Below are 23,507 nucleotides of genomic sequence, written 5' to 3'. Positions count from 1 at the left end.
TTTACTCGGTACTTACCAGAGTCTAAAAGTTGCATGGCGTCCAAAGCCATCAGAAGTCCAACGTGGTCGTGGTAATTCCCCACCAATACATAAACTGCGAAAAATTCCAAGTTAAGTCAATGGAAGCACCAGGAGCTGTATTTTTGATGGGAACAACTTTGGATACTAACTTCTAGTGTCTTTGTAAGTTTCCTGAACGATCTCCAGGAAGGGGTTGCGAGTATAGTTATAGCCGAAGTAGTAGGAATGTCTGTATGCTTCAGTTTTCCGAACTGATATTTGCCTCTCCTTAACTGCAGCGATGATGGCCTGTGCGAGTCTGGAGAAATCTTTGTTCAGTGCGTTTGAATAAAGAAAGGTTACCTGCAACAAATTACAAAACTACAGTTAATTGACAACGTTTCTGAATTTATGTTTGTTTTTAAAAACACTATTAAGTAAAGTACTTAACTTCAATACTTACGTACCTATTTACTAGTAGGTACTAAAAATATTTAGTTTGGAAATCAACAATTGCCTTTTTAATTGGTTTTTTAGGTTAAGATTCTAGACAACCTATTGATTTACCAGTTGTACAACGATTCTAAAGAAGTATAGGTTAAGATGTTTCGTATTTAAAGGGAATTCAATAAGAGAAACATGAAATCGAAGGAATAACAGGTATCCCCCAAATTCAAAGGAATAAGTTCGCCTTTGTACTAATGACGAATGTAATTTTTTTTTTCTTTTGATTTTTGTACAAAAAAGTGTTTTACTACTACTACTATTTTAGTAGGCAAATATATTTATGTGTCTCATCTAGGGGGAAAGAGTCACTAGTTAATAAATAAATCTTCTATAAGTACATAATAATATGCCAATGAGAATCAGGTTCCTATTCAAATCGGTCCATAACGTACGGAACCACTTGGCGCATCTGCTCCGGTCATTCCTGTGCCAAATGGACCAATAAAAGGAGCAGTTCAGAGGGATACCGAATGGCATGCTCTAATTTTAAACATCGATAAATGCTACATTGATCTTTTGAGTATTTATTGGATACAGACGTATATTTATCGAGAATATTCAGATGTAAACTTAATCGTGCAGTCAACAAAACTATGAGAAAAGCACCTCTGAACTTATATTTACGTTTAAATGGTTAGATCATACAAAAATGTAGGTTTGAATTTGTATAGACCGTAAGTAAGTATCTTGTTCTCAATACACATGTCACTTATAATTGTTGTGTCTTGAAGTGGAATTAACGCCAGGAGAGCTACATGCTGACAAAAACTACAACACAGTTACAGACTTAAGACGAAACGGGAGCTGAGCTAAAAGTCAATTTTGAGATTTCAAGCTGAATATACCCGTCGCTCTGACGGGGCGTGAGAGACTGTATTTGTGTGTGTAATGCACGCACACAGATGCGTACGCGTGCACCCGCGCGCGCCTCATTGCCGACAATTTGCAATGTTATTTTTCGTGCGTTACTGCCACGAGGCGTTCACTTATTACTTACTGTGTTGCGATTGAATTTTTTGACCCGGCTTACGTTTACGGAACTCGATAATCTTTCTACTACTGTGACTTGGCTTTGTTTACTTGACTTTGCTGATCAGCTTATTGTTTTGGACTCCGTGAGTTGTGGTTACCTATTGGACCGCACGCAATTCATCTACCTTTATTCAAGTAAGTACCTATACCTTTTGTTATACCTACGTGTTGTTTACAAAACTTCTGGTTATAATATTACAATAATTATGACATTTGTGTTGTACGTAGGGTACCTACTTATGATACTTACTTATAAAGAATTCATGATAACGTCAAATAATGAGTCAAAAGGGTAGGGAAAATAAATCGTGTACTTACTTATATATACTCTTACACTCAACAGCCAACTTTAACATTAGAAAAAGGCACTAAATTTAATTTATTATGGGAGGTCGATCATTGTCGATTACATTTTTTTTAAGTTTGCTGCATTTTTCTAATGTCAAAGATGACTTGCCGAAGTATAGGTAGGTACCTACATACATATAGGTAAATCGTGTTTATTAGTTACACACATAATATTTAATGAATATGGCAATAGAGTTTGGAATTCATACTTACCTTCTATTCTAAACAACTTTCCTAATAGAGTTTTTCTAGAAATAAGTAATACGCCTAATAAGATTAAGTATATAATAAAAAAAGAACTGAATACCATAGTACAAGAATAATTATTAGTTAAGTAAGCACATAAATATAATACATATACCTACACATAAATATACATTATGTATTTATAATGATAAGTAATAAATATATTAGAACTTAAGATTAGGGAATAAATTTAATATGTCCCCCTCATCCTATAGTTACTAAAATCTTAAATATTAAAGGTTACACTGTTGTAAGAACATTATTTTTCAGGTAGGCCTTATTATACCTACTATAGGCCTTATTACCTCCTAGTACCTTAGTAGTAGTAGTACTACTACGGAAATTGATTCAAAGACTCAAGACTGACTTAAGTGGCAGTAGGGTGTAGGGTTTTTTCTAGGCTTAATGAGTTCGCTGAAGCTTATTTTTTATACTTAGCGCACAGAACCACTAGTTTAACAGTATCAGCTCTAACCACATGTCACCATTTTGTCCTTTACGTAACAAACTCAGGGGCCCAGAATATCCGATGTACCTATCAAATCAAGGTTCTGTACCAAATAAGGCCCGGTTATTATAGTTCGTTATTTTTTAGCATTAGAAAGAAGGTAAACAATCATGACGTGTCTTTTTATTAATAATTATTGAAAAACGCTTTCAAAAATTAGTTTATATTACTTATGAAAGCAAAAGAATATAAAAAAGTATATGATTAATACATACATACATACAATCACGCCTATTTCCCGGAGGGGTAGGCAGAGACCACGGATTTCCACTTGCTACGATCCTGACATACCACTTTCGCTTCCTTCACATTCATAACATTCCTCATACACGCTCGCCGGTTTAGGGTGCTCTTGCTCATTAATATGATTAATATGATTTATAATTCTAACATATTTGCTATGACTTATTTTTCAATGGTAATTTTTAATAAGACATGTCAAAATCTGTTACCTTAATGCAAAAAAACGAACTTTAAGCGTGCTAACTTTCAAAATTTCATTTTTTATAAGATAGTATAAGTAGATGGGCAAAAATTTTGCGTCCATGTCCACCAGTGAGTAAGTGATTGAGATACCTAAACATTTAACTTTATACTGTAAAATGATATAATTTACTAACCTACTCGTTTAATTTCAGGTAGGTTGAATAAGGAACCAAGTAACCATGGGGAGGAGCAGTATTTACTAACATTTTCTTTTTGGGTCTTCAGAGTGTATCGTTTCCTTTTTTTTGCACATATTACACTTAAATATATATTCTCTGTGTAAACCCTTACGTCTTTCAATGACAAAGGCAAGATCAGCAAATGTACAATTTGTATGATCGTGCCTGATATTTGAGATCACAGAAAATAAATATTTTAAATCCACTATTCTGCGACCTTCTAAAATTTTGTTTTTCCCTTTGATTCATGATCAAAAAGCTCGGATTCAATAGTCATATCAAACGTCGATTATGCAGTTGATGATGAGCTTGCATTTTCTACCATTGGTGCTGCAAATGCATCAACCGGTGGCGATAAACTTTGCCCTCTTGTAAAACAAATTACTATTGTGATTGTGTCCAGCAAAAGGCCAAAATTCGGTTTGATATTTTACATGTTTGCGAAAAGGGATTGCGTTTGGGTGTTCTGGAACAACTGGAAATAATTAGGTACAACAATAGGGGCATGATTCTTAACGAACAATTGAATGTTGCGTCATCGCCTTTATTACGAATTTTTCCATCTCACTCACACTTGCACGGTAGGGGGAGCGGTCAAGGTATAAATATGGCCGACCATTCTAGACAGGTCATTCCGTTGCCGGGCGTCAGACCGTCAACAACTCCTGAGGATGCCTCGTAGAGAGGCGAAACACGTGTCGAGGTTTATTCTTTTGGTGGTGGTTTGTTATATTTATTTGCGTATTTATTTTTGCGGTGGGAGGGTGGGAATATTAATTGCATGTAAAAATACGCAAGTAAGTATAACGGGTTAGCACTGATTGACTAGCACGTTATCTTTTCGCGGATTAGCAAAGTAATATTTTGGTTTTAATTAGTATGGATTTCCGCAAAGTAACGCCTGATTCTATTCACTAAAATTCGGTTTACTTTCCTGTTTAAAATATTACTAATTTATTCATATTTCAGATTAGGTACATAGGTAACTGTCTGAATGTTACAATGCCAGCTGGCAAATTCTATCACATTTGTTTGTTTGGTAGTCATGGTAACATTCACTTACATTGATATCCTTATTAATATCTGTATCTTATTATCCAGACCTTAAAATATTGCCACCGTTGCCCTTTAAAAAAATACTGTCTAATTAATTGGCTACTCAAACAATGCTTCTATAGTATAAATAATGACTACACAAAAATGGGTAGTATTGTATATAATGCACGAAATAAGGCCCGATTCTTAAGCGGGTTTAAATTTTGAGGCCATGTCCGCTAACACTATAGACAAAATATCAAGTTTAATAAACACAAAAAAAAACATTGATGGGCCTTATTTTATAATTTAGGCCTTACTTTGTAATTTAAAGTAGAGTTAGGCCAAGAAAAATCTATAGCGATTTTGATAGAACACGCAGTGCAAGTATTATTGCAAACGTCGCTTCTATGAAATTATGACATATAAATAACACTTGCACTGCGTGTGCTATCAAAATTGCTGTAGACTTTTCTTGGTCTGACTCTAAAATATTCTTTTTTACACCACAAACATAAAAACAAATTTAAAAAAAACCGGCGAAGTGCAAGTCGGACTCGCACACGAAGGGTTCCGTACCATTATTTATAAAAACGGTCACCCATCCAAGTACTGACCCCGCCCGACGTTGCTTAACTTCGGTCAAAAATCACGTTTGTTGTATGGGAGGCCCCACTAAAATTTTTATTTTATCCTGTTTTTAGTATTTGTTGTTATAGCGGCAACAGAAATAAATCATCTGTGAAAATTTCAACTGTCTAGCTATCACGGTTCGTGAGATACAGCCTGGTGACAGACGGACGGACGGACAGCGGAATCTTAGTAATAGGGTCCCGTGTTTTACCCTTTGGGTACGGAATCCTAAAACCGATTTACAATGTAGATAAAGGTAGCAACAGGCGGTCTTATCGCTGTTAGTTCTTATTCTTCGTTTGTTTAGCATTAGAGTGAAGGTGACGTGTCTTTTTTAAGCATGCAATCGTATAATTATTTAGCTTTTTTTGTAATAGTTATGTACTTAGTGGTTAATATTAGTATTTACTATTTTTTTTTTCAATAATGCTTAAAAACGAAGTATAGACATGACAACCAAATATTAACGCCATTGTAGGGCAGGATATACAGAACATGAATCATTTGTACTGTCACGCTCCGTGATTGTTGAGCCATTTAGGGTTCTAGCTAAATTGGACATTCCATAGAGCACGAGTAAGTATGGAACAACCAATTCAGCTAGGACCCTAAATTGCTCGACAATTACGAAGCGTGCCTGTAGGTACCTAAAAATTTTGTTAACCCATTTTAACCATGCAATAAAATATTTTTGATTTTGATTTCTAATTTGAAATATTAGAATCAAAAAGTTCATAATAGATTGTATATCATAACTACAAAAATGTGTTCCCTACTCTCAACCCAAAACCCCTTGTATCTTAGGATCTAGATCACACAAGACGGTTTATCGATAACTTCTTACATCACTAGATTATCGACATTAAATGTCGACTATTGCCCATCACTTTTCTGGCTGTGTACGTATTTAGAAACTTGACTCCGCCCCTAAAATTAGTGCGATAGGGACAACTGCAGCTGAGGCGAAAAATCCTGCGTAAAAATGACAAAAATCGAGGTTTCGTAGTCCTCTTTTTCCTCCCCCAAAACTTAACCAATCGTAACCAAATTTGGAAATCTAAATGATTATGAAATTATCTGTGTCGGACCGTTTTGCTTTTTTGGCTAATTGATATCAGTTTTGAATACCACGCCTCTCATTGCGGCATAGTCTATTAGGCCATTTTGGCCGTTTTTGAAGGGCTCTAGCGCCTTAAAAAACAAAAATATCAAAAAAAGCAAAACGGTCCGACACAGATATTGACAATATTAATCTGTGTTGAAAAAATCATTGCTCTAGCTTCAAAAACCACGGAGGAAAACGAGGACTACGTTTGTATGGAGGAATGACCACTCCTGTTGGCTCTTAATACTTATGCTTTATAAATAGGACCGACATTATTAGGGTCTGTATTCCTTCCTTTGGTACGTATTTTGGTCTGCAAAAAATGCTCTGAATGATTTAGAAATGGTAGTAGGTACTCACATGCATAAAGTTGAAATGCGTCAAAACGTCAACGACGGCGCGTGATATGCTGGTGTCGGAGGGCCGCGTGCGGACGAACGTAGAGTACCCTTGCATGTTGTTTGGCTTGTTGGAGCAGGGCAGGGTCACGTCGCGGCAGTACTGTCAACATATAAAATTATTATATTTATAATATTTAAAAAAATATTATTTAATTATGCCGAAATCAATATTTAAAACGAAACTAATCGAGTTTACACTTCAACATTACCTAACAGTAACAGTAAAATTTCATGCATAAAAATGTATTTACTTGTTTAATAATAAAAAAATAAAATGTCGGCTAGTCTTAGGTACAGGTTTATAGATGGCTAGAATAAAATTAGGGAAATATCTACATTTTTAACGCCCCTTGGTCATTCAAAATTCTTCAGTTAACAGGGAAACAACAACGCGCCTTAAAAATAGGTAATGTAGGTACACTCACATAACTGATCATAGGCAAATTAAATGCAGCAGCCATCCTTCCTTCATGAACGCAGGTCTCCTGTGGTCCGATGAACGCAGAAACATTTCGCGCCCACAGTGCCGCCACCTTCCAATCAGGGAGACAGAAATGAAGCGTAAATACTCCACATCCTTCAGCAATATAACGGTTATAGCCAGTATCACCAACGTCCACAAAGCTAAACTAATGATACGTAAAGCTTATTGCAAACAACATAAGGTCCACCAAAGGTCAGTGAAGAGTGTTGCTTTTAGTACGTGTACGTAACATCAAAAGAGGGCACGGCAGAGATTTATGGCCCTGGCTAGAGGCATCTGCCGATAGTCCGGTGGGTTTAACTTCTGTTGAAAAGACTACGAGGCGCTTTTGTGGCAGTAAACTTAGCTGAAGCGCCGTAAAACAAATTTTATGGTTGTCTAGTTTACGAGTTATAACTATGACAAAGTCGTGATAGAGATCTATAATCTGTACTTATAGTAGCAAAATTATTATATTGGGAATTTCACGTATAGTTATTAACTAAGGAGTCACTGCATACATTTTCCACTAAAACAACTTCAACTTCAAAAGTTATATTTTACTTCTAGTGAATGTTTTCCTAATTTGAAAAAAGAGTGCGTCGGAATTAATGGCGCCCTTATTTGAATTGACGAGCTCGACCATTTCGTTAGAAGTTCTTTATTTGCTTTCCTTTTAAGCCATTAAGTAAGTACAATTTGTTTTCTGTCAGTTACCCTTTAGGCACAACGGGTAGCTAAGTAACTATCAACATCAGGCCGTGTATTCCATCCACTTTTAAAAGCGGAGGCGAGTGTTCGTTCTAAAACAGCCAGTATAAGAGCATCTTCAATTACACATAGGTCTTACAAATTATGAAGACCAAGCTATAATGGCAATGGTTAAGCTAAGTCTAAAGTTCGCCCGCAATCGGCAAGCAATAGGAACATAGAGCCAGGCCTGAAGTTCTCAGTGGGCAGCAAGCGACACGGAACTACGACGCGACGCGACAAATGAATAAACATTAATTGCGAGAAGTTTCTAATAAACGAAGCAGAAAATGTATCACTAGAACCTTTCTTCATTGAAATGGTTAATTTTGTGACGTTTTAATAACCTATATTCATTATATTTAATATGGCGGGACGAGCTTGACACCTTTGACAGAGACTGGTGGGAGACTTCCGAGGATAGGGATACGTGGAAGACGAAGAGGGAGCTTTTGCCCAACAGTGGGACAGGTAGGTATATAACAAACTGGCATACAGATAGATACGGTGTTAGGTACTGATAGCTGGTCAAATATCTGACAACCATATAAGAAACCGAATGAAACAAAAATAAAAGGGGCAGACGAATCAAACACTAAAGCTCAACTTGCTATTATCTTTCCATTTCTATACTTTCCTAAGCTTAGTAGAGATGCTGGAGGCAAAACTTTTCCTATTACGAAGTCCATTTCGAGTGCTTTTTAATACATAGTTTTCAGTGAGCACGCGGCAATATCGTTGGTATCTATGCAATGTAGCATATAAGTCTCCGGGAAAAGGAAATACGATTGCAAAAGTTTAATTAAAATTGTTCTCATAGTTTAGAAGATCGCCGTACCGCCACATAAAGCTCTATTATAGATACACAGCTTGCATGTAAAACAATATGATAGTATGAGTAGGTAACTGAACTTTGTCACTATCATAATGGAGATGCCACATTATTTCAGGTAACTTAATGATGGGTATTATACTTAAGCATCTATTTTATAGCAGATAGTGTAGTCACACTAAAACAAAAGTTAACTTTTTTATTAGCATAGCAACACCAAAATATCAGCCCCTTACTTCAAGCTGTGTTACATTAAATTTGGGTTTATATCAAAAGGGATTTCTCGAGTCAGTCTGCTTAATGTTAATACAATTGTTAATGCAGTGGGTAAAAGATCGCAGCTACGCAAAGTGAATTAAACTAATGAGCGAAGCCATTCAGCGGGTCGGACGCGCATTGCCTCCCGATATCGAAACATTCAATAGGTACCTATATATAATAGACTTTAGGTATTATATACTGATATCTGGATTACTAGGCCTAGGTCATCGTGATTCTGAATTACGCTGTGTAGAATTATTTCTGGAGTGCAACGGCGAGCAAGCGCTTCTGATATTATAATTAAATTAGTGAGGTGTCCAACATGTCACACAATCATACTAAATACTAAGTACCTATATGTTTATAGCGTTTTAAATTTTTAGTAGGGTAGTACGTGTCCTTGAACTAAAGAAAAAACCGCCTAGATATTAAAGTATTACCTCCTAAACAGTTTATCTAAAAGGGAATTCTCGTCTAAAACTAAAAGTACTTAGGTAGTTGATATTGTTTATGTATGTATGTATATACTTTATTGTACGTAGAAATAATAACACGAGAAACACAGTTACAGAGTGAATTAAATACAGTATACAACAAAGGCGAACATCCCTGTATGGGATTTCTTCCAGTTAACCTTAAGTTTAATAGAAGGAACATATAGGTAAACAACTAATTTAAAAGTGATACTTATGTACGTAGGTGTGTTAAATAGTGATTTTACAAGATAGAAAACCGCGTATAGGTATATGAACACGCCGCGTATTACTAACTAATATACGCCAGTAGCAATCAAAATTTAGCAGCAAAATACTGAACATTGTTATACTTAAACCCAAGCATTAAAACTATTTCGCAATATGTATGTATGTGTTCACATTTAGGCACCCACATCAACGGCGTGGCGAGGTCATGACACGCGAACATTGAAATATTCTCGAACTTAGTAAAGGGCAGATTTATTACATTCTTTATGTCTATACATCACAGTCATAGTAAAATACCTCGGTAATATTATGAGAGCCATTAGAGTCAACTAATCCCTAAGGGCACGTTTACATACCGTCAGTGTCGACAGTCCCAAGTAACAGAGCCAGACATTTTTGTTTAAATATTACAGGCCTAGTTTGATGGGGTTATTCATAAACGCCCTATTTAGCTATTAATTATTTGCTTTTAACTGTGCTTTTGACTCGTGTATTTGTAAGAAAGGGATAAAACATAAATTGATTGATTGATTGAGATTGAGACTGGTAAAGTTTTATGAAAAAGGGTTTAGTAGGTATTAGGGATTAGTCTTTACTGTCTTTAGAATGGAATTTATTAGGTAATGTTGTTTGGTCAATGAGGGAACTACTATACGTATATTATTCTATTCTAACCTAACGCTGTAAGCATATAAAATATTCACCACTTGTGCATTGACATTATATACTTAAGAACATTGAAACGGGTCACTTAGTACGGAAATTTGTGAAATTGGCAGTGAATTGTTCTCAGTAGGTATGTAGCTACTTGTAGGTATCAGTACCTATGAGCCGTTAAATGATAAGAAAGTGGCTAGGTATCATATTCTTAGTGCATCAGACTTTAACTAATACGCTTGTCATGTCTAGTCACACTTAACTCCTGTTGTTATCTGGATTATGAATAGTATCCAAATTTTATTGCCGAAATTCAGAGCATACACATCATTTTCATTGTTATGTTACGGCAAAGTGTATTTACCTACCGGTCAACGGCCTATAAAACTAGCGTTTATAATCTTACTACCGAAATACCTACTCGTAATATAACTATCTTATCTCAATTATAGTGGCAATAAATCGGTTATCTAGGTCTCGTTTATATAATTAAGATACTACTTATATTTCCTATTTTGTCCTACGTGACTAGGTAGATCGTTATAATTAATTTATATCCCAGACAAAACACAACAACATATGATTAGTACATTGTAGGAGAGGATGGAAAACCGCTAAAAGTTGGACGAGTGCGTTTGAGGGCCGACACGTTAGTGGAGGCCCTCAAATAATACGAGTCCATCTTTAGCGTTTCCGGCCGAGGCATTACATAGTGCTTTTCACGACTACTGCGAGGAAATAAGAAAACATTTGCATAACTATAAGTACTAGCCCGTGATTTCTCTGGTAGCAAATTACTAGCCACTGCCTGTGCTGTCTCTTGAATTTCGGTAGGCATCAGCGTAAGAATATCATTTTCTTCACTAGAAGAACTCATTTTTATAGCGAGCGTAATACGTGTTTCTAGTATTTTTTAGTCAAACACAATTTACACTATCCAATTCAGTAAGTATTTTCAGATCCCGCCTTTTTTACTTTTTTTATCACTTTTAAGAGGCGTTTTTCTGTTATTTGCTTCAAACCGACACTAAACTTAGAAGCGTTTTTGCTAAAAAAAACCACAAACAGCTACAAAAGTAAAAAAACGCCTTAAGCGTGAACTGAATGGATAATTGTTAAAAAAATGAACTGAATGGTTTTGACATTTCTTTTTTTTTAAACAAGAAATGAATCCTATAAATAACCTAATTTTATTTTTGAAGGAAAAAGTCGCGCCAAAAAAGACCTGTTATTGATTTTTATGTTTTAAATGATACTCATTGCTGTAGCGAACCGTCACTAATGACAGATGATGATAACAATGAAACATTGTAGTAGTGGTGGTTCAGGTGCTACAGCTATTGCCTACTTTCCAGCTTGGTTTTAGACCATCTATTGCCACATTTCCGAACAGTGGCGTGAAAAAATAATAGTACCCACTATTATCATACGAGTATGTTGTTATGTTTTGTTGACCAGCGGGCTCAGCACGGTTCGATTTTTATCGACTATCACTATGCGCGTCCCTTTCGCACTTACATACTTGTTAGAACGTGACAGGCATGGTGACAAGGGATAAAAACGCGACCGTGCTAAGCCGCCTGGTCTTAATTGAAGTTAAATCACCAATTATTCCTAACTCAATATTTTCAGTACAAGTAGAAAAGTTCGGCCAAGTAACATTTTAATTAATTTTAATTTTACTGCGATTCTCAGCATTTACTGCTTTCCGATTTCAAATTATTATTTTGTAAGTCTTTATTCCCAAGAAACGGTTATAGATTTCAGATATTGTGTGAGTGAAGTAGGTACCTACATAATAATAAATAATACCTAATTATAGAATTAAGTATTTTGCAGATTCATTTGGCAGAAAACACGGAAGGTCGTGAGTTTAAACCTCTCCGGCGCTCAATAGTATCAATGAGTCTGATTAATAATATAAAAAAAATTAATACAAAAAGAGGGTCAAAGATTTCCTAATACAGTATTCGACACTCCTAAATTAAGGGTCTAAATTAGCTTGAATTTTAGGTAAAAGCTTTGAAAATTAAAATCCGTAAGTATGTAATCGTACCAACGATCACCATCGCAGTTTTGTTGAAAAAAAAAATACCTACAGTGTCTTACTACCTACTCAAACATAAGTCATGTCTCTATATTTACTGAAAAACATCCCGTATTCAATGCGTGTAAGTTTTTGCTTATTTAGGAAAGTTTACCTGCTTGATAGAGATTTCTTCGTCTCCGTAAGTTTCTGCGACTTCGAACCGTAACGAGTGATTCATTGGGCCGAGAAGCTTTTCGTTCACTTCGTCAACTGCCATTGAAATTGCACCTGTTAAAATAGAAACATACATTTTAAAAGAAATGGTCTGACACACGAAATAAATGTTTATTCTACTTATATAATTTGGGCATTTCAAAACCATCGTACCCCGCTTTTTAGGGTTCCGTACCCAAAGGGTAAAACGGGACCCTATTACTAAGACTCCGCTGTCCGTCCGACCGTCCGACCGTCCGACCGTCCGACCGTCCGACCGTCCGACCGTCCGTCCGTCCGTCCGTCCGTCCGTCTGTGACCAGGCTGTATCTCACGAATCGTGATAGCTAGACAGTTGAAATTTTCACAGATGATGTATTTCTGTTGCAGCTATAACAACAAATACTAAAAAGTACGGAACCCTCGGTGGGCGAGTCCGACTCGCAATTGTCCGGTTTTTTTAATTTTAACGGAGACCATTTTGTGTCTGTTAGATATACGTTTGTTGGGTAGTCATACTTTTGTGTTGTATTTGTATTGTTTGTGTAAAATAACACTTGTGAATTATATTTTCATATGGAAATTTAATGAGCTCGTTATTTTGTGTACAAATAATATAAAAATTTCCAGGTCTAAAAACAGTGAATAATAGTGGCCAAAATAATGCATTACATTAAAATTAAATTAAAATACTAAGTAATTAGGGCGAGCGAAGCGAGCCCTATCACTATTCGACAAACTATGCATTCTTGTGGTACACTTTACGGAAAAACTATTGCACTGTTAGGTTTGAAATTTAACATAGTAATTTAAATTCATGTCTAGATGTGTTGTCAAACATAAAAATATCATTTTATAAACCTAAAAAAATAAAATAAAGGAATAACTCTTTGTATTACTACTAGCGCCATCTGTTAGAAAAATTATGAATTAAAATTCGTGCTAATGTACTATGTGCTAACAGCGATGAATACAAAAGTGGATTAAAATTTTGGATTCTGACCCATCTCGCTACGCTCGGTTTGATTCCTAATTTAGCAATTAAGTTTCTGTGAATACTGGAACAACCAATCTTGCTGTATATTCACTGCGGAGGTCAATTTACTCGTATGTTCTGTGAACTTCTGTGACGCCGATGAACTGATCAGTCATGTTGTGTTAGCAAACTTAAATCGGGTATTTTCAATTCGAGAATAAGTTTTATTTAGTGTTAGTATTGCTTGGAACTGCCAAAATTATAAAAAAAGATACGCATATTAGGTAATACAAACTTCAGTGACTTAGGGCCGATACAGACAGACTACAACCCGACTGCAACTTGTATGGAAACTGCACGCCGACTGCACGCCAATTGCAACGTCGGCGTGCAGTTCAACAAAATGACCCAGAACCCTGGCAGTACCTAGTGGAACTCAGGTTTGGTGCAACATAGGCACACGCTGTTTTAGTAATTGGACACGTCTTGATGAGCACTTGGGATAGCAGTAGACACATGCTGGGTTGGATATCCGACTCGTCATAATGATCACTTGGTAGAGCAGTACCCAAGATAGCTGATGCTGAACCCTGGCAGTACTTAGTGGAGCTCGGGTTTAATACAACATAGGCACACGGTGTTTTGGTAATCAGACTCGTCTTGATGAGCACTTAGGAGAGTAGTACCCAAGATAGAACTGATGCTGAACCCTGGCTGTACCTAGTGGAATTTAGGTTTGGTGCAACATAGGCACACGTTGTTTTGGTCAGATAGAGCTGTAGCTGAACCCTGGTAGTATTTATTAGAACTCAGGTTTGTTGTAATATGAGCACACGGTGTTTTGGTCATCTCACTCGTCTTGATGAGCACTTAGGAGAGTATTACCCAAGAAAGAGCTGATGCTGAACCCTGGCAGTACCTAGTGGAGCTCGGGTTTGGTGCAACATAGACACACGCTGTTTTGGACATCCGAGTCGTCATGATGATCACTTGGTAGGTAGTACCCAAGATAGCTGATGCTGAACCCTGGCAGTACCTAGTGGAGCTCGGGTTTTATACAACATAGGCACACGCTGTTTTGGTCATCCGATTCGTCTTTTTGAGCACTTGGGAGATACTCAAGATAGAGCTGTAGCTGAATCCTGGCAGTATTTAGTGGAATTCACGTTTGTTGCAACATAGGCACACTCTGTTTTGGCCGTCTCACTCGTCTTGATGAGCACTTACAAAACGTACTTGGCGACCGTGTAGGATGTATTAAGCGCTTATGAAATTGTACCTATATAACGTGTGGATGATATTGGCAATTTGATTTTATCGTCTGGACACGTTTTTAATGGACAAAGTAAAAGCTGTAACAGATAGGCGTACCGGACAGCGACCGGGGTCCGGTTAGTATATTTCTTTCTTGCTTTCACTTATAGCTGCGTCCTTAACGAACTTATTACGTACCCACTCGATGGAACATGGAACAAACCTTGGATCAAACTCGCGGTCCGGTACGTTTAGGTAGAAAAACTCCGCGAGCCCTTACAAAGCTCTGCTTTTTGCTAGTTTTAATAAACTAACCACGAAATATAATCTTAACGCAAGTGAAACCATGGGATCAGCTTATTAGATTCATGTGTCAGCTGCCAAGAAGTGGCAGGTATGAATTGCATTAGGTCATATCGATTTAGCCGCGATATAAACAGTAACAAGTTCAATTGAGCAACGCTTGTAATTACGATGGAAGTTAGAGTAACTAGTTGCTAATGGTTTTGTTGTAATCCCGCTAAGAAAGTTTTAACTGGAGCGAAGTGTTGCCTCAACACAACGACCAACTTCGAGCCGTGGAATCTTGACGTTAATGGAAAATATCGACAAAACAAGACTTTTGTTTAGTCTCACCAGTAAAATTTCTAAGCTGATTTTCAATGAAACAAGCTCCTCGTTAATGACGCAGATAGACAGAGTTACTTTCGCATACTGTATAATATTTTATAATTATACATATATATTTTATAGTACATATGGTGCTACTTTACCGCCCTAGGGCAGGATTAAGGACAATACGTGCCTATGTCAAAAATTTAAAGGACCATATGTACTGTAAAACGCTGTACAATACACGTGCGAAAAAGTAATTTCGCATTTGTATCGTAATGTACTAATGTAGTAGGAATTTACACTGCGTTACTTCCCTAGGCGCTCCCGCCCTGCAATAAATGGGTCACATTATGTGCCATAATTTTGAAGTCTTAAAATTGTTGTGATAAAACGCACTGTTACTTACATTCGTACCATTCAGAGATACCCCTTGTATGACATTTTCTGTTATATATCGTCATGCATGTTGTTTCATTATTTATTATAGTAGAGGAAGGAAAATCCGTGTCAAACTACAGATTCACACGTCACGCTGTATGTCTTTAACCATAACAAGCTGTAATGAAGCTAAAAATAACCTGACATTGAAATAAATCATACAAGTAACTATAAATATTACTTATGTTAAAAACTTGTTACAAAGTGGCTGCAGAATACAAAACAATGCTTTACCTACAAGTTAATAGTGCTTTAAAGGCAGATAGGTACCTAAACGTTTTCATCTTTAAAAAAACTTTAACAACACTATTTATAGATCTGTATTAAACACTATGGCGTTTTTAATTTTTTTTTTAATCAATATAGGTTCCTAATTTGATATGCCGTTGCGTATTATGCTACAAGAGCCAGTCAATGTTTGACAATTAATTACTCGCACAAATCCATTTAATCAACAAACTTATATATTGTGGACTATATATATAAATGTTATAATACTTACGAGTATCAGGAGTATTTCTTGTATTTATTAAGACTCTCTAGTATTGGTGAAGCGTATAGTTGAAATGTGTGAAAAAGAAAAGGTTTCGCACGGAGAGGCGGATCCAATGTACCATGCTGTTTTTGCATACAAGTCAAGATTCTACAGTACAAAGCTAAAAACCGCAGCACCGGACGCCGCTCCAAAGTGCGGGGCAGTGTGACACCGCCTTACCTGAAATGACACGTCCGAGTCTCCAATAAGTGTTGTCGCCCTCCTGCCTCTCGGAGCCCGTGATGTAGCCGAGCGTGAAGACCTCGCCCGAAGCAGGGCAGCTCATTAGGAAATACCAGCACCAGCTCCACTAAGAACAGAAGAAAATAAATATAAATTAACTTACAACCAATAATGACCGTCACTGCACATTTAACAACAACGGATCTGTTAAGTCCGCAAAATAATATGGTATATATATATTTGCACCTCTACGTTAGTCTGAAAGTGAGAGAAGGGCTAGGTATTTTATTATGCAGCTTGGTATGCGACTGGTATAGTGTTTTTAAAACCTCAAATTCTTAATATCAAAACAAAAAACTTCATGACTTTAATCAATCAAAAAGTTTAACGACGCGCACACAAATCGCATTTAACTGAGTTGATATTTCAGGTAGGTAAACTTAACGTTGAAGAAAGGAAAATAATCCTCTTACAAATAAGCCACCGAAACCCCAAAAACGAAGGGTTGCGATGAGTTAGAATTGAAAAACCTCATCCCCGCGACCCGTTTGTCAGTCCGCACGTGCGGCCAACATTTTTCCGATATTGCCTGCTCATAAAGTGCCTTGAAGAGTGGATACATGGGGCTTTTAAACACACGCTCCGGTATAAGGCTTAGTCACATACAGCGTTTTGCTATTAACGCTTATAGCCAGTTTTATGGACACAACAATGTGCTCGTATTGTTTGCGAGATTTATTCGTAATCGAGGCTTTGTTGAAGAGAGTAAGTAAGTAGCTGAAATTTATTGCCTAGGCGGCAGCGATTTAGGCTACGTTTTGCAAATGTAGGTACCTACTTCTAACGGGCATAATGACAGTTTATCTTTATAAAGCTTTTGGCTACCCAAAACAGCAAAGTTCTCAAGGGTTAAGATAGTTTATTTAGTTTATATTACGATCTCGATTATAAAGATTCTTCAAACTAATAAAGGGTAAGTTCAAGAATAGCGCTTTTCCTCATCATATCAAGGAAATGAAGAAAAAAATAGCCTCTAATACCATCATGAACTGATTTCGCATTGTCGGATATAAACTGGCTCCGTTTAGTAACCACATTTTCTCGTCTTCTATTTAAAACTTTCGCGTTTTGAACACATATTAGTGAGTTAAAATGCGTCGTGTTTGCTCTTGACAGCCTTACACATTTGAAACGTGACGCACAAAAATGGATATCAAATTGGAATCATATTTTACGTTTCTGAATACGCCCCCATTTACGCAAATTGTACGAGTATAACATGTGATATCGAGATCGAAACCGAAACTTGTTGGGTCGGCGACAGGTTAACAGTGCAGGCTCTGCTTGTACGAGTCACATACAATTTGCTTGGCATTGTGAAAGTTGACATCTCGGTTTGCAAGAATGACGTAATGGGATACTCTCGCCGAGATATTTGTGTTGAAACAAAGTTTTATCCTCGTTGTGATTATATACCGTGCAAAATCAGTATCACGAGGTTTATGCAGTTTATATCGGCACTTAGGATAATATGGAAACTATTCAAGTTCTAACACAGTTGTTTAATTTGTCTAAGATTCGTCCAGTAACCAATGAACTCGCGAAAATGGATTCTTTCGAATTGAACTTACTCGTATACTGTTTATCTCGATTTTATTCTCTTTCATATTGTTCCTAAATTTCATCATAATCGTTAGAGGTGTTTTTAATTATTTTTAGTTGTGTTAAAAATGTTAATTTAATATTCATTAATAAATATTACTCATATTATTATATGCTATATATTATATGTATCTATAGTAGTTAATTCTATAGACGCAAAGTAATTTGATTGATCTAAAAAGCTACGTAAAAGAAAATAAACGAATTGTTTATAAACAGGTAAGAAAACATCGTGACCGTGCGCGAAGTGAGTGACAATCTGTCTGTAGATGCTCGGCCCACATAGACGGTAGGGCGCATTTGTACAATGCGGTAAAAATAGCTTGGTGGGAGATATTTATGAATCTATGACCCGGTTAAAACAGCGGGGAACGTAAATAGGGTTTCATGCTCATTAAAATGTTGCACTACACTTAGTTCCATATAAATTGAGAATTTATGCAATTTAGTAGGTACCGTCCACAGCAGTAGATGCTAATGTTACCGGTTTAGACCTATACATTTGTAACTCGGTTATAAAATCGGACATTAGCGCGCTCAGTTTATTCTGTTGCTGACAGTATCTGCTCCATTGCATATTCCTATTTTGTTGGCAAGAGAACTTATCACTAGGTAATTGCAATTTCTTTGTCAATATAAAAACATCTACCTAATCGGTAGTAGATTTTTATTAATAATCTTAACATAACGTATTCTCAACATAAGTAGTTAAGTTTTAAATAGTAGGTATGAAATTCAAAGTGTATAAAAGTAACTCTAACTTGTATAAAATGAATTCCTGGAAAACAAACGCATGACACTTAAAATTGGTGCCATTTCAGGGTACCTAGCCAAGGTGACAATCGTTTGCGCTACCATAACGAAACGCTTTGTGTCTCTCTATCACTCTTCAATATTTGTGCGACTGACAGTTGCGTTTCGTTCGCTACAGAACGAAACGATTGTCATTTTGGCTACGCACCCAGCAAATACATTACTTTATATGCATAACAATACCTATACTTAATTAATTTAGTCATAAGTATGTTACCACACATAGGTCAAGGGGGAGGCCTATGTTCAGCAGTGGACGTCTTATGGCTGAGATGATGATGATGATGATGATGATGATGATGATGATGTTACCACACGTAAATTACTTTATCCACCTAATCTAAATGTCAAGGGTATAACATTAATTAACCGATAACCACGTCAGTATTAAGTGTGTTAAACTGAGCTGTGAATAATTGTGTCCCTCCTTAATTAAATCTCGGTTTTCCTATTAGTCAACCAATATTGAAATCCGTCAGCAGCGGCGGGCTAATTGGTTTCTTGGTAATAAATATCAGTGATCAACTACAGGCCTTTGACCAAAGCAAAGCTCCGGAAATAGGTAATTAGCTGAAATGCTTTGGTGTTGGAAATTATTGGTTAATAGCTATATATGGGGCCGTATACCTACGGCTGCCGCTATAAGTGCTTCATAGTTTAAATAAACAGACTAAAGTTGAAAACTCGTATAGGTTTTTAAAAGGCGTATAATGATGCGTCGTCGTATAATTATTGTAAACATTATGCACAAACGTGGTATACTAAAATTGTTTTTCGAATGGCCCTGCACCTAAAGTAAAAATCGTGATGATTTCCGTCGAATTAATCTTTAGCTGCGAAGAATTTATATAATAATCCATTTCCAATTTGCGCTATTGGATTCAGTTGGGGTCAATATAACAATTTTAACAATATTATCAACAATCCAAGTATTTCCAGCAATAAAACTTATAGACTCCAGGTAACTGGGATTCGTAAGGTATGCCATTGAGATTAAATAGCAGAAATACCCCGTTTGAATGTATGTAAATAAGGAGTGGATGTAGTTTTTCAATAACCGAATAGGTCGATAAGAGTATTCGCGATAGTGCCGCGGGCTGGCATTGACATAGTTGGCGTGTCGCGGCGTCACAGCGTCAATGGCCTGGCCGCACGCGCGCGCGCACCCTCACTTACAGTCTTACAACAATACTTGACGCATGGATAATGTTTTAAAAACTATTAAATATAATAACGTGTTAAGTTGCGGGCGTTGAAAGAACTCTGTTTTCCACGGGGTGTAAAATTTTCAGAGTTGAGCACTTTTTCTACAGCCGATGAAAGGAAAGTAGGCGCGGCTTGCGGTAGAATATTGTTGCGCCGCCTCTGACTGTTACTGAGTAGGTATTGTCAGTACATACTTCAGCTCGTAAAGGTTTAAAAAACGGATGATAACGTTTAATTTTATTCGCAAGAGTGGCAAAGTAGTTTATGCAAATTTTGAGTCGTTTGCGCGTGTTGGCTTGGCTGGTAGAATTACTTTCAACGAAATATTTATTAGCGCTCATTTGAATTTGATTTGTATTGTTTAACAGTCAGTCGCGGTGGTGTGGTGAAAAATTGTATGCTTTACTCGGTGTCAAAGTTTGTTTAACCCTTGGCCTTGTGCCTTATTAAAACTCTCGCAACGCTCAAGATTCCACGTTACAAATCACTCGCTAGGCTCGTGGTTTAATTTTGGAATCTTTCGCTTGCTCGGGTAGCAATATTAGCGAGGGGTTAAACAACAACTTTGCCCGTTGTAAAACAAATACCTATTAACGATTTTGGTGTTTTTGGAAATCTCATTCCTTTTAATGACATGTCATGTTCCGTCGGCTAGCTACAGAATTAGTTGAACCAAAATTGAACTCGTCTTTCCGATTGCCCTATTGAATTGAGCGGAATATTAATTCTATATCTGATTTTCTTGTCCGACTGCACAAGACGTGCTTTATTGCAATTCAGTTGGACTACTTATTGAGCTGACGCTATTCCTTAACGGTAAGTAGTGCTCAATATAAGAACTATTTATAGTAAAGTTTATTGGGTTATCGAGACTAGTAACGAATAGTCAAGTGCATAATCAGTTACATTGAAATGGAATCTAGCTGCACGAGAACATCATCTAAACTATTAGCTAGTCGGGTACCCGTGAAAATAATTAAAAACTGTCTTGTGTTTCATTCAATCCGGAAGACCTGCCTAAGTATCTAAATTTCGTTACTTGCCTCTCTACTACTCTTGCATATTCGAGCGACAGAGAAGCAGATAACGAAATTTCGGATTACGCGGTAGGCCCTCAGCCTCTCATCTTGCAGAGCCTCAATCCAATCATTATGCCATTGAAATCAAAATACCTATAAGATAAATACGTCTCTACGGCATAAAATGGTATATCATATAGGTCGTAGTACGTCCCTAACTAGATTAGCCCCTTAGTATATGCCTTATCTATGCCTTTAAATGTACAAATAAGCGGGTTTGGGTTATATGACTTATATTCCCTGTCCTCACGCTAGGACAATGCGGATGATTGAACACATTAGGCGTGAGTAGGGTTGCCAGATGGTCGGGATTTGGCGGGAATTACCCGATTTTTAGCATGTGTTCCCGATTCCCGACAAAGTGTAAACTGTCCCGAAAAACAGCTTCACGTTTTAAAACAATAATTTCAAGCTCCGAACTGTCGTCGAGCGAGCGAGCTGACGTAGTGCCAATAATGTAAAATATCGTTGTTTTTAATACAATTACTTTAATTTGAATGTTTTTATTTCCCGACTTATGTCCCAAAATCCCGAAAAATTTCTATTGTTTCCCGATAATAGCGCCTTTCGATCTGGCAACCCTAGGCGTGAGCCGGGGTTTGAACTCACAACCTTCAGTATAGAAGCGACACGCCTTACAATTTAACCCCATGTGTGGTACCTATAATAATATATCATGTAAATCCAGTATTATCATGTTGTGATCGCAGAATAACATCATTCGATTCATTAATATTCCCACCCAGTGTTGTAGTACCGTGTTGATGGCGCGATCGCCCGCATCACCGAACAATGAGCCCTGCGCCCGCGCTACCTTCGCGCTAGATACATGCTAATTTAATGATGGATTAGCCAACCATCGAATCCTAATAATAGACCTAGAAGTAAATACCTAGAATTCTAATTCATAATACTCTTAGTCGTAACGACCGTTGGAATACTAGTTTGTATTCGTAATTTGCTGCGCGAGAATACGATAAACAATTGTACATATATCAGTACATATATGCCATTGGTTATTACATATAGGTACACGTGGTTTCTAGCTATATTAAAATTAAAAAGGTTTATTTCTATCTAATACCTTTAAACGAGCAGTTCTTGTTTATTTATATATATATATTTCGGGGATCTCCGAAACGGCTCTAACGATTTCGATGAAATTTACTATAAGGAGGTTTTCGGGGGCGATAAATCGGTCTAGCTAGCTAGTCTTATCTCTGAGAAAACGCGCATTATTGAGTTTTTATATGTTTTCCAAGCAAAGCTCGGTCTCCTAGATATTTGTACTATATATTATACTATTCTTTGGTTTGTATTTTCCGACTAAATATGGCACAATAAAAGAAACTAGTGAGTTAAAGCTTCAATAGTTCTATGATTCTGGTTGTTAAAAAAATACATAAAAGAGGGTCAAAAGTTAAGGCACATTACTTACGTAAGTAAGGTGATATAGATATATTTATATATTAGAATATATCAGATATATCAGAATTAGATTCCGAGATTATCGCCCTTTAACTCCCATTGGCTCCGCTTACTGGAAATGGGGGTCAATTATAGTTCGTTTTTTTAGCATTAGAAAAAGAGTACGCGATCTTGACGTGTCTAAATTGAAAAACGCTTTTTAAAAATCTGTAACTATTACTTATAAAATCAAAAGAATGTAAATAATCGTATATAATTCATCATTGTTACATATTTGTCGTGACTTATTTTTTCAATAAAAAGACACATCAAGATTGTGTACCTTTTTTCTAATGCTAAAAAAACGAACTCTGCCCTGCTTATCGTTTGTGCAGTACTTGCACGAAAAACATCGTTTAAATAAATATAACTTATTGAAAGAGAACAAGATAAACAATTGCATGACGTTTCAACTGCGATTACTGCATATGTTTTTAGCACGGCAGAACTATAGTAGTTAAGTACCTAACTACGCCTATTATTTAGTAACCCGGAAGTGCTACGAACGCTACGTGTCGTAGCACTAGAGCCTGTATACGATCTCTCTACATTCACGCTTCCCCATTTACATAATTTCAGTTACAGTCACATTCTTTTAAAATAACAGTTGCAACATAATGAACTAAAAGTTACACATACGTTTATCCAGTGCCAAGTATTCATGATGTCACTCGAACTTTCACTTCACAACAAATTCCACATACAATCCTTTAAACTAAGTCATTACAAGTCGCGATCTATTTTCCGCACAGTTTCGCCATGCCGTAAAGTTTTCCCGCTAGGCGGCGGGCGCGCGCGTTCGGCCGGCGGCGAGTGCAGACTGGCGGAGCGGCGTGACAACACCAAGTCTCTGACATCTCCCTCCTGACTCATTCGACGATCGCTCACAT

At 36.8% G+C, this 23,507-nt stretch overlaps 1 protein-coding gene across 1 annotated transcript in view; it reads right to left on the bottom strand.

Moving 5' to 3' along the window:
* Nucleotides 1-23,507, bottom strand: part of LOC134792822 (speract receptor) — a 72,394-nt gene extending 48,887 nt beyond the window's left edge. The window contains exons 1-7 of the mRNA XM_063764212.1: nucleotides 23,257-23,507; nucleotides 16,388-16,517; nucleotides 12,349-12,464; nucleotides 6,906-7,013; nucleotides 6,440-6,580; nucleotides 171-363; nucleotides 17-94 (exon numbers count right to left, since the gene is read on the bottom strand). Coding sequence (XP_063620282.1) covers nucleotides 17-94; nucleotides 171-363; nucleotides 6,440-6,580; nucleotides 6,906-7,013; nucleotides 12,349-12,464; nucleotides 16,388-16,517; nucleotides 23,257-23,280 — 790 coding nt within the window. The 5' untranslated portion in view covers nucleotides 23,281-23,507. The remainder of the gene's footprint in view (nucleotides 1-16; nucleotides 95-170; nucleotides 364-6,439; nucleotides 6,581-6,905; nucleotides 7,014-12,348; nucleotides 12,465-16,387; nucleotides 16,518-23,256) is intronic.

Source organism: Cydia splendana, chromosome 8 (assembly GCF_910591565.1).
Source record: "Cydia splendana chromosome 8, ilCydSple1.2, whole genome shotgun sequence".
NCBI classification, from domain to species: Eukaryota; Metazoa; Arthropoda; class Insecta; order Lepidoptera; family Tortricidae; genus Cydia; species Cydia splendana.
The sequence above is the reverse complement of the archived record's forward strand: the minus strand, read 5'-3'. Positions and strand labels throughout refer to the sequence as shown.